The 12,175-nt window shown below is 42.1% G+C and overlaps 1 protein-coding gene across 3 annotated transcripts in view; it reads right to left on the bottom strand.

The window, feature by feature from the left end:
• Positions 1-12,175, bottom strand: part of LOC132397312 (uncharacterized) — a 38,076-nt gene that overhangs the window by 25,530 nt on the left and 371 nt on the right. Inside the window, exon 2 of one of the 3 annotated variants that reach the window (XM_059975937.1) lies at positions 580-10,617. The exons of the other annotated variants lie outside the window; for them this stretch is intronic. Within the exon in view, the coding sequence (XP_059831920.1) occupies positions 1,666-4,050 (2,385 nt within the window). The 5' untranslated portion in view covers positions 4,051-10,617 and the 3' untranslated portion in view covers positions 580-1,665. Of the gene's footprint in view, positions 1-579; positions 10,618-12,175 lie in introns of those variants that run through there. 3 annotated transcript variants of the gene reach the window in all.

Genomic DNA, 12,175 nt, shown 5'->3' with positions numbered 1-12,175 from the left:
GAGATTATACCTTCAAAACTGTCTATAATTTTCAACTAATAACAAATGCAACAGTTGCCTTTGAAAAGGCTGTAACAAATGTTCAGTTGATTGATTGCCAGAATGAGAGCTATTCTATAGTATTGAAATGCAAGTGCCAATGTTCCCTAATGCTTCAAAAGATGAGAGGCAATCTCACTGAAATGAATTTATCAGGACAGATGCTGGGAAACATATTGCTCTGGCAGGAGAATCTGTAATTTAGAGTCTGTGCATTAGGATTAGATATTGATCATCTAAAATTGAGATGAAAAACTATTTCATTAGCAGGAGTTCGTACTAATATGGTCTTTGTTTATTATTAATCTTTCTTGTAAAAATTGTGTATAAGTTATTTTAAACTTATCTTTCTTTTGTGAGTATTGTTTATATTGTTACGAACCCCATAACTGGGTCACTTACCAGCAAAGATAGAGAGGTCCGTTTAAGTCTGATAGTACTATTTTTAACAGTATTTATTGATAAATTTACACAAAAATAAGATCAATGCAAACATACAGATAATATATGTCATCAATACTAAATCTAAAAGCATGGGTATAATAATAATCAATAAGAAATAGCTCTATCGTTGTCTAGGGGATAATATACTGTCCGACGGAAATATAAAAGTCACTGATAGTTCATTCAAGCTGCAGCGTTTTGGGTTTGAGAGAAAGACGGGTTAAACTTGCCCAGGTCTTTTATGATGCCAGTCCTTCGAGTCGTTGGGAGTTGGTTTCCCCGTTGTCAGCTAAAAGCCAGTCTCCAGTGGTAAAAGCCACCGGTTCCGGGGCAAATGGAACCGAATGCACGTGGCCTCCTCTCACCGGCTTCCGCTATTACGGGATCGCTAGCGTTTCTTCTGGTGCGTCTGAGGGGCTGTTCCCACAGACCCTCTTTTATCCTGACTCACAGGGTCTCAGATGTCAATCAGGTTGGGGGTGATGCAATCCCTCCCTCAACCAGCCCACTTTGCCTGAGGGCTTCCACGTAACACAGTACTGTAATACACAAGTTCGTCTCCAAGAGACAATGGCTGTTTCCCGTAGCTTTATATCGCTGGGGGGGAACAAGACATTCCTCACGTCTCTCTCTCTCATTTCCTGGGTCTCCTGACCCAAATCAATAGTGATCTTGCGATTCTCACAAAGGAGGGGGCTACCCCGCACCCTTCGGAACCTCAGAGCTGTGGTACATTCATAATACCCCCTTTCTTCAAAGCGTTTTCACCAGCGGTGAAAACAAAGTAGCACAGAGTCTTACAGGATTTTAGAATCTAACACAATACAAAAGCTTTTCCTTTTCACTACAGAGAAATACGGTTATACATTCAATTCAGCATCTAAACAGTTAACGATTACAGTGTCACTTCCTTTAATATCTTAGCATCTTGTACCTTACTAACGTCTTGTAGCATCAGACTTCAATTTAATAACCACCTATTTTTATTTCTTTCCTTCAGCAAACAAAAACCAAGGAGTTGTGATCTTGGCTTACGCGTATCTACAAAAGTTCATGCAAATACTAATCTTTATGTTGCTTTCAAACTTAACAGGCAGGCTTCCATGGGGTTGTCTTTATTATTCACATGCTTTGTCAAAATCCCGTAAAACCGGCTTTTGCTATTTAAAAATGGCGTCCCCATTAACCGTCGCCGCTTTTCCGGTTAGTTCCCACGTGGGGAGCTTGGGTACCCTGGCGAAATAGGCTCTCACCCACTTCTTTCATAGGAGTTATTTTATCAACACCGTGTCCCAAACTTAGACCATCTTCTGAATTTCCACCCAATTCTTTAATTTTACACAGGTGGCTAGCCCTCTCGTCAGGACCCTTCAGGCTATTGGTTTTCAGTTCGAACTCTTTGTTCAAGCAGCATTTCAAATTCTGCCTTTTCACACCACACTCTGGAATAACAATAGCATGGGGGGCCCCGTCATCTTCCAACTCAATCTGTAAGCGATCCGCAGGCTTAAAATTTTCTTCATTCGATTTGGGAACTACATATTTCCCGTTTCCTTCAATAATAATATTTATCTCCCCACTTTTGGTCTCCGCCTGAACTTTTAACACACCGTCGAGCACAAACACCTGGGAACTCTCACTTCCCACTTTTACCAAAGTTAACCCTTGCTTCACTGAACCACGTCTATCTGACCCACAAGGACGGCCTTCCCTTTCAACGGAATCAAATACCTCAGACTTTTTCTGAGCTCCAGTACTAGGTTCAGTACCATGTGCATCCACATCTTGGACACACTCAAATGGGACATTTGCCTCTTTCAGGCTTTCAATACCCGTACCCGGTCCAAATTGTAATTTCCCCTGATTCTCCCAGCTACTCTCTGGGCAACTCCCTTCCGCAGTAAACTCAACCCCGCGGGCTGAAACCACCTCATCTGCCAACCCAGCAGACCTCTTCAAGGTAAGGACACCCTTTTCATCTAGGACTGCCCTCATTTCATCATCAGGAACACCTCTAGCATTTTCAACTTCTTCAAACAGTTCTGCCAACCCAGACTGATCATCCAGGTCCAACCCTGGACCTTTTAACAGCTCTAGCTGTTTCTCATCTTTATCTTCTGCCTCTAGAACTTTTCTCCTTGCTAAGGGCGGGTCTACCTCCTCTCCCTTACCCTCTTTCACTTTACTATTCGTTTTACCACCCTCTAAACCCTCGTGGTACAGGGTCGGTAAAAACGTCTCAGCAAAATTGGAACTGGCCGGATTTAAACTGCTCCCTTTCTCAGCTGCCTCTCTCGACATGCTGCGAGTGACCGCGCATGCAGGATAGATCTTGGAATCTAGGGGCGGGGCCACAACACTCACCAGCCGGCTTGTCATCGTCATTGCTGCCCAAACCTTACCACCTGCTAAATTGTTACCGAGAAGGATGTCCGCGTCAGTTCTTGGGAATTCTGATCGCACTCCTATTTCAACTGGTCCAAACACCAGTTCACAATCCATAATGACCTTATGTAAGGGCACCATTTCTGTCCCTTTGCTTATTCTTTTCACAGCTACCATTCCCGTCTTGCAACCAAAATCTAGTACCTTACTGCTGATATACGATAGCTTAGCCCCCGTATCTCTCCAGATCTGTACTGGAACTGGTGTGTCTCCCTCCCTCACAGACACGGTTCCGTTTGACAGACAAGTCTCAGACCCTTCTTGTACTCTGTCTACCCGGGGCTCTCTTGTTGATTTACTGATTACCACGGCACATCTGATAGGGACTTCTGCTTTCCCTTTTCCTGTCTCTTTCCTTGGAGCAAAGCACCTAGATGTAATATGCCCCCCCTTTCCACAATTAAAACAAGTCAAGCCCGGAAATCTCTGGCCATCTGGCCTATCCCCCTCAACCTTACCACTAGCTCCTGGTGGGACCTCTGCCTCAGCCAGCGGGCTTTCTCGATCGTTCCCATGGTCTCTCTGGGAACTTTTATTCGAGGAAAACTTTGTCTTGTGGGTTAGGGCATATTCATCTGCGAACCTAGCAAATTCTGAGATGGACTTATTCGGCTTCTCATTCAAATACATCCGGATATCCTCCGAAACACAACCTTTAAATTCCTCAATCAGAATTAACTCCCTGAGACGCCAATAATCCTCCTCCACTATCTCTGCTGTGCACCAACGGTCCAAGAGCACACCCTTCTCATAGGCAAACTCGGTATACGCCTGATTCCACCCTTTCTTTAAAGTTCTGAACTTATGTCTGTACGCATCAGGTACTAGCTCATAACTCCAGAGAATGGCCGCCCTTACTTTGTCATAACTCTCCTCCTCTTCCTCCTCCATGGCCAACGCCGTATATGCCTGCTGTGCTTTCTCTTTTAACACACTTTGTAACAGCACCACCCACTGATCTCTGGGCCACTTCTGATTCACTGCCACCTTTTCAAAAAGCAAGAAATAACTATCAACATCCGTCTCCTCGAACGGAGGTACTAACCTCAACTCTCGACTAACATTAAACCGCTCCTCTCGGTCTGACCCTTGATCTCTTCGCCCTTGCCTTAACTTCTCCATCTCCAAGTCATGTTTCCTTTGTTTCTCTGCCTCCCCATACTCTCTCTCCTTCTCGGCTCTCTCTTTCTCTTTCTCAGCTGCTTCCAGCTATTTTAACTGAATTTCATGCTCTCTTTGTTTCTCAGTTCTTTCCTGCTCCCGTTTCATCTCTAACTCTTTTAGCTGGAGCGCATGCTCCCTCTCAGCTCTTTCCTGCTGCTTTACCTTAATTGCATGTTCCAACCTTAATTTCTCCAACTCTAACTGAGCCGTCCCACTAGCTGGTACCTTTTCAGGAATATTTTCCAATACCTCAGCTGCAAACACATTCTTCCCAATATAATACTGAGTTATTGACCTTCGCACCTCCCGCTTTTTCATTGACAACCTCACCTTTGTGAGGTTTAACCCCTTCACCAAATTTATCAAGTCTGATTTGGTGGCCGCCTCTAGCGCCTCCAGAGTCGGGTTTTCTATAAATTCACCCACGTCCATCTTTGTTGGTTTCCCGTCTGGCTACCCGCGTAACCAGATCCAAGTTTGGTCTTACAAGCCCAATTCACTGGCCCTCCAATTTGGTATCAAATCCCGAGATGAGAATTCCAAGTTGTTACGAACCCCGTAATTGGGTCACTTACCAGCAAAGAGAGAGAGGTCCATTGAAGTCTGATAGTACTATTTTTAACAGTATTTATTGATAAAGGGGCACAAAAACAAGATCAATGCAAACATACAGGTAATATACGTCGTCAATACTAAATCTAAAAGCATGGGTATAATAATAATCAATAAGAAATAGCTCTATCGTTGTCTAGGGGATAATATATTGTCCGATGGAAATATATAAGTCACTGATATTCGTTCAAGCTGCAGCGTTTTGGGTTTGAGAGAGAGAGACGGGTTAAACTTGCCCAGTTCTCTTATGATGCCAATCCTTCGAGTCATTGGGAGTTGGTTTCCCCGTTGTTAGCTAAAAGCCAGTCTCCCTTGGTAAAAGCCACCGGTTCCGGGCAAATGGAACCGAACGCACGTGGCCTCCTCCCACCGGCTTCCGCTATTACAGGATCGCTAGCGTTTCTTCTGGTGCGTCTGAGGGTCTGTTCCCACAGACCCTCTTTTATCCTGACTCACAGGGTCTCAGATGTCAATCAGGTTAGGGGTGATGCAATCCCTCCCTCAACCAGCCCACTTTGCCTGAGGGCTTCCACGTAACACAGTACTGTAATACACAAGTTCGTCTCCAAGAGACAATGGCCGTTTCCCGTAGCTTTATATCGCCGGGGGGGGGGGGGGGGGAACAAGACATTCCGCACGTCTCTCTCTCATCTCCTGGGTCTCCTGACCCAAATCAATAGTGATCTTGCGATTCTCACAAAGGAGGGGGCTACCCCGCACCCTTTGGCCCCTCAGAGCTGTGGTACATTCATAACAATATGTTCTTATATGCACTTGTGATTCTGGTATGAGTAAGTTTATTGTTGCACCTGTGTATCCACATATTTGTGCATATGACAATGAACTTGATTTTTACAAGAAACTCTGGAATTCTCTTCACAAATAATATTGAGATCATGAGTTGTAAGAGTCATTGCAAGGTTGTGGAATTAGTTCAGTGTTGCAGTGAGTGAAGTTATTCACTCTGGTTCAGGAACCTGTTGGTTGAAGGGTAGTAACTGTTCCTGAACATGGTGGTGTGGGACCTAAGGCTCCTGCACCTTCTTCCCAATGCAACAGTGAGAAGACAGCATGGCCCGGATGGTGCAGCAGGGTTCTTGATGATGGAGGCTCCTTTTTATTTGTTTGGAGACACAGCACAGAATAGGCCCTCCTGACCCAATGAGCCACACTGCTCAGCAACCCACCCATGTAAAACTAGCCTAATCACAGTACAATTTACAATGGCCAATTAACCTACTAACCTGATATATCTTTGGATTATGGGAGGAAACCAGAGCAGCCAGAGGAATCTGATATAGTTCACAGGGAGAACATAGGAACTCCATACCGACAACACTGGAACTGAACTCCCGAATGTCCCGATCTCTAATAGCATTGCACTGCCTGTAGATGTACTCAGTGGTGAGGAGTGCTTTGCCTGTGATAGAATACAGCTCTTTTTGTACACTCCTGTTCTTGGGCATTGGTGCTTCCATACCAGGCCATGATGTAGCCTCATATTCTCCACTGTGCATCAGTAGAAGTCTGTCAAAATTTTAGATGACACCCTGAATCTGCACAAACTTCTAAGTAGAAGCACTGTTGTGCTTTCTTTGTGATGGCACTTATTTGCTGGTCCCAGAACAGATCCTCTGATATGATAATACCAGAGAATTTAAAGTTATTGATCTTCTCCACCTTTGATTTCCTGATGAGGACTGGTTCATGGACCTTCAATTTCTTCCTTCTGTAGTCAATAATTAGCTCTGGTTTTCCTAATGTTGAATGAGGGTTTGTTTTCTGGTATGATTCAACTAGATGCCAATTCATCATCACTTTTGATATGGCCAACAACAGTGGTGTCATCAGCAAACTTAAATATGACATCGTAGCTGTACACAGCTGCACAGTCATAGTTATAATATGAGAAGATCATAGGGCTAAGCACACAGCTTTGTGGTGCACCGGGGCTGATGGTGATTGTGGAGGAGATGTTGTTGCCAATCTACACTGACTAGGTCTGCAAATGAAAAAAAAATCAAGACTCCAGTTGCACAGGGAGGTAGTGAGGCTTAGGTCTTGAAGCTTAGTGATTAGTTTTGAGGAGATGATAGCGTTGAACGTACAGCTATCATCAACAATGACTATCCCAATGTGTGCTTCATTGACCAGATCTTCCAGAGCTGAGTGAAGAGCCAATGAAATGCCATCTGTCATTATCCTGTGTGACAACTGGCAAACAGGCAAATGTAGACATTCCATCATATAACTGAACAATAAAGCAAGACTGAGGATCCAGTGGTCACCTGAATAAATAACTCATAGAAAAAAGGATTTCTGTATAGAATTAGTATAACTTGTTTTGCTTCACCGGTCATCTCTGTGAAGTAATGTCCCAATGATTACATGTAATATCTTACTGCCAGTGAGAAAACTGTTTGGAATGGAATAAAATCCTTTGGTAGTGAGGTGGCTTAGGTGCAGTCAATGGTCAGCACTGTCTCTGAAGATTTATAAAAAGTACCATGGAGGAGAAAGTAATGATCAATGATATATATTGTACAACCTTGAAATTCGTCTTCTAACACGCAGCCATGAGAAAAGAAACCCTAAAAACCCATTAAAAAAAACAAATTATGTAAACAATAAACGCAAGCAAATAGTGTTCTGAACTGATGACAATGAGTCCGCCCACAGACCCTTAGTTTGTCCCTCACCTCAGGCGTCGACACCTTGACCTTTTCAATCTAGCCCAGCGCTTAATTGTCATACAGCAGGTTCAGTTCAGTTGCTTCAATATGCTCTGAAGTCTGGACCCTACTGCCTGGATTTGGCTGTACGTGATCTTTCCAATTTGGCTTGGCGTTGAGAATGATTGAACCTCGGGTCTTCCTCACTCTTGACAGACCTGCTGCCTTGCCTCGCCTTGGTTCTGCCACATTGAATTCCCTCCAAGTCTGAAGGGAAGTTACAGGCTATCATTTGTGATGATACTTTATCAGAAAAAGAGTGATTAATGAAGTATTTAATTGTTTCCTTGTTTCATCAGCTACCAGCTAGAGTTCACTGAGGTTCACCAGTGCCATCTTAAACCAGACAACCTTATGTCAACTGACAACACATGTGCATTTAACACATTTTTCATGATAATTCCAAATTGTCAATTTCAGAATTCACAGCATGACCATAACAACTTCAGAAAATGAGTTTGCATTATCTAATACATTATCATAGTACTGATGGAAAATAATTTTGAGCATATCTATTGGTGCCAGTACCTCTATTTTCTTAGAAGCTCAAGGAGATCTGACAATGTCACCAATTACTCAAACTTCTGCAGATGCACTGTTGCAAGTATCGTCACTGGTTGCATCATGCTCTAGGAAGGCAATTCCAATGCAGAATGCAAGAGGCTGCAGAGGGTTGTGGATACATCCCAGTTCATTAAGGGCACAGTACTTAGCACCATTGACAGCATCTACAGGAAGCCCTCACAAAGGCAACATCAAGGATTCCAACCAACTGGGTCATGCCCTCCTCTTGCTGCTTACATAAGGCAGGATACAGGAGTCTGAAGTTCACACCAGCTACTTTCTGACAAACATCAGGTTCTTGAATCGCTCCGCACAATCTAATCCCAATTCAGTAATGAAATATTATAAGACCATAATATACAGGAGTAGAAGTAGGCTATTCGGCCCATTGGGTCTGCTCCACCATTCAATCATTGGCTGTTCCAATTTTTCTCATCATCCCCACTCCCCTGCCTTCTCCCCATACTCTTTGATGCCCTGTCTAATCAAGAACCCATCTATCTCTGCCTTAAATGCACCCAATGGCTTGGCCTCCACCACTCATGGCAACAAATTCCAGAGATTTACCATCCTCTAACTAAAGTAATTTCTTCACATCTCTGTTCTAAATGGATGTCCTTCAATCCTGAACTTGTGCCCTCTTGTCTTCGACTCCCCTATCATGGGAAATAACTTTGCCATATCTAGTCTGTTCAGGCCTTTTAATATCTGGAATGTTTCAATGAGATCCCCCGCCCCCCCATTCTTCTGAACTCCTGGGAATACAGCCCAAGAGCTGCCAGACCTTCCCCCCAAAAATCTGTACACAATGCTACAACTGTGGTCTCATGAGTGCCTTATACAGCCTCAATATCTCATCCCTGCTCTGATATTCTATACCCCTAGAAATGAATGCCAACATTGCATTCGCCTTCTTCACCACCAACTCAACCTGGAGGTTAACCTTTAGGGTATCCTGCACTAGGACTCCCAAGTCCCTTTGCAACTCTGCATTTTGAATTCTCTCCCCATCTAAATGATAGTCTGCCCGTTTATTTCTTCCAGCAAAGTACATGACCATACACTTTTCAACATTGTATTTCATTTGCCCCTTCTTTGCCCATTCCCCGAAACTATCTAAGTCTCTCTGCAGGCTCTCTGTTTCCTCAACACTACCCACTCCTCCACCTATCTTTGTATCAACACACTATCCATTCCTCCACCTATCTTTGTATCATCACACTACCTACTCCTACACCTACTGGACTACTTCTTGTACTACTATGGGCTTTCCTTTGATTATATCTTTTTTTCCATAAAGTTCTCAATTTAGCATTTTTCCCTACTGTATGGTATACTTCTACATCCCATTTATATTCTGCCTGTTGACTGTGCCTGTGAAGATGCTGCATTTTAACAGTACCTCAACATACTCGTGCACATGACAGTAAACTTCACTTGAGAATGCTTATGGCAATCTTTGGTATTATTCCAGAGGAAACAGGCAGAGTCCCTGCTTCCGCTCAACATGTGAGAGCCTTTTCAACTTTGCTGGCTAGGAGAGCTATCTTGTTATACTGGAAAGATTCTAATCCACCTACTGTTTTTAACTGGCTCTCCTCCATTATGTCCTGTTTAAGTTTGGAGAAAATTAGAAGCCAGACGTTCAACACATCTTTTAATTTGGAGCAAGTCTGGTGACCCTTTATTCAATATATTCATATGATTTAATTAAAAAAAAAATTTTAAGGAAAAATTTTCCTCATCCGCGAAGGTTCGGAGATGACTGGAAGGATGTTTCCTTTCTTCTTTTTTTCTAATTTTATCCTCAAATGGACTGCCTAATCTTTCTTTCTTTTTGTTTTAGGTTAGTTTAGCTGGGTTTTTTTTCTCCTTATTAATAACATTTCCAATCTTTTTTTTTCTTTATGATTTGTCAAGAGTTGTGGTTTTTTGTTTATATACTATATATAATAGCTTAACGTTATATTCAATTGACCTTGACAGTATTTTTTTGTTGTTTCTACGTCTTTTGTATTGTGTGTTTGCTAAAACTTCTCCTCTGATTTGTATTTTTTTCTCTCTGTTGGAAAATTAATAAAAAAAGATTGAAATGAGAATGCAATGCAGCGCTTTGAAATCAGAATTAGCCAAAATCTGGAATTTTTAGAGTGGGAAGGAATCTAGCATTTTTATATTGCATCAATGGCTGAAATTTATTATTCTTCATAAAAGTGCTCTATGCAGGTCAATCAAAGCAATTGCAAACAGCTACCCATGGAGAATCTTAAAAAAAACATTAAAATATATATATATTTATATATATAGTACAAGGCTCTCATTCTTCATTTTTAGGATAAACCTGCTGAGGGATGAGCAAATGAGTAGTTCTTTTAAGATCAGAAAGTGTTTTTAAAATAGTTGATGCAAAGGAAGTGTTTCCACTTTTAGGGAGAACACAAGTTAAGGACATCAACACTACGTGGTTACCTAGATACCCAATGCAGAATTCATAAGCAACTACTTAATGTATTGTTAAAACGTGTGACTCACCAACACAGGCATAGATGAGGTCAACTTAAGTAGAGGTTGAACATGTATATTCAGGATTACACATGTTTAGATGAGAAATGGTAGGCTACAGTGGGGCATAAATATAAGAAAGGACTTGTATAAATAGTTTTTGTGCAGTATTTCCCATGCAATCTATCTCGTTTGCTTAAACTGTTCTAAAATAGTACCTAAAAAGAAAACAAAAGCAATGAGAAAATGTTATCAGGATCCGAAACAAAGGTGATGAACTGAGAGCTTGGAATTATGATGTAGTGGCCATTACAGAGACTTGGCTGGCACCAGGGCAGGAATGGATTCTCAATATTCCTGCATTTCAGTGCATTAAAAGGGATAGAGGGGGGAGGAAAGGGGAGGAGGGGTGGCATTACTGGTCAGGGATACATACTATTACAGCTACAGAAAGGGTGGGTAATGTAGCAGAATCCTCTTTTGAGTCAGTATGGGTGGAAGTCAGGAACAGGAAGGAAGCAGTTACTCTATTGGGAGTACTCTACAGGCCCCCCGGTAGCAGCAGAGAGACCGAGGAGCAGATTGGGAGGCAGATTTTGGAAAGGCACAAAAATAACAGGGTTGCTATCATGGGTGACTTTAACTTCCCTAATATTGATTGGCACCTGATTAGTTCCAATGGTTTAGACGGGGGCAGAGTTTGTTAAGTGTGTCCAGGTCGGATTCCTGTCACAATATGTTGACAGGCCGACTGGGGGAATGCCATACTAGATCTAGTATTAGGTAACGAACCGAGTCAGATCACAGGTCTCTCAGTGGGTGAGCATCTGGGGGACAGTGACCACCACTCCCTGGCCTTTAGCATTATCATAGAAAAGGATAGAATCAGAGAGGATAGGATTTTTTTTTAATTGGGGAAGGGCAAATTATGAGGCTATAAGGCTAGAACTTGCAGGTGTAAATTGGGATGATGTTTTTGGAGGGAAATGCCGAAGGATTTTGGTTCAAAACGTCAACTGCATTTTTTTCCATAGATGCCACCTTCCCTGCTGAATTCCTCTAGTATGTGTTACTCAGATTTCCAGCATCTGCAGATTCTCTCGATTGTAATCCATTGAAGGATCTTACAATGCCTGTAATTAATACTATATCTTTAATTGTTCAAGACCCAGGAATGGTAATTGAAACAAAGATCTCTGTAGAACTGCCACATAAATCACGTGCTTTAGCAGCAAAACAATCTTTAAAATGCAGACTGAATATATCCCTTCAGACCAAAATTCATCCGAATGGTATGATTCAACAGAATAGGTAATTGAACAACATACATTTTGAAATAATAAGTAAGACAGTGCATAAAATCCAAGCGCCATACACTTTTAAAATCTAATTATGAAGTGAAACTTGTCGCAGGTTTAATCTTCAGACCAGCACAAATTTAAACACTTGATGCCAACTACAAAAGGAGAAATTGGCTTCTTTTTGTGTAACATGAAAATAAAATCTGAAAGTTATTCAGAAACGTAAGACATAATACGTCTCTCTGCCTGTCACAATCCTCTTGACAAAGCAATACAGAACTCATGACAATTATAAAGAATCAGCAGAGCTGGTTCTACTAATTTAAAAACATATTTCAAATAACTTACTCAACTAATTAACTAACTGGTTTT

This window comes from Hypanus sabinus, chromosome 7, assembly GCF_030144855.1.
Source record: "Hypanus sabinus isolate sHypSab1 chromosome 7, sHypSab1.hap1, whole genome shotgun sequence".
In the NCBI taxonomy this organism is placed as follows: Eukaryota; Metazoa; Chordata; class Chondrichthyes; order Myliobatiformes; family Dasyatidae; genus Hypanus; species Hypanus sabinus.
This window is presented reverse-complemented; position numbering and strand designations above follow the sequence as displayed.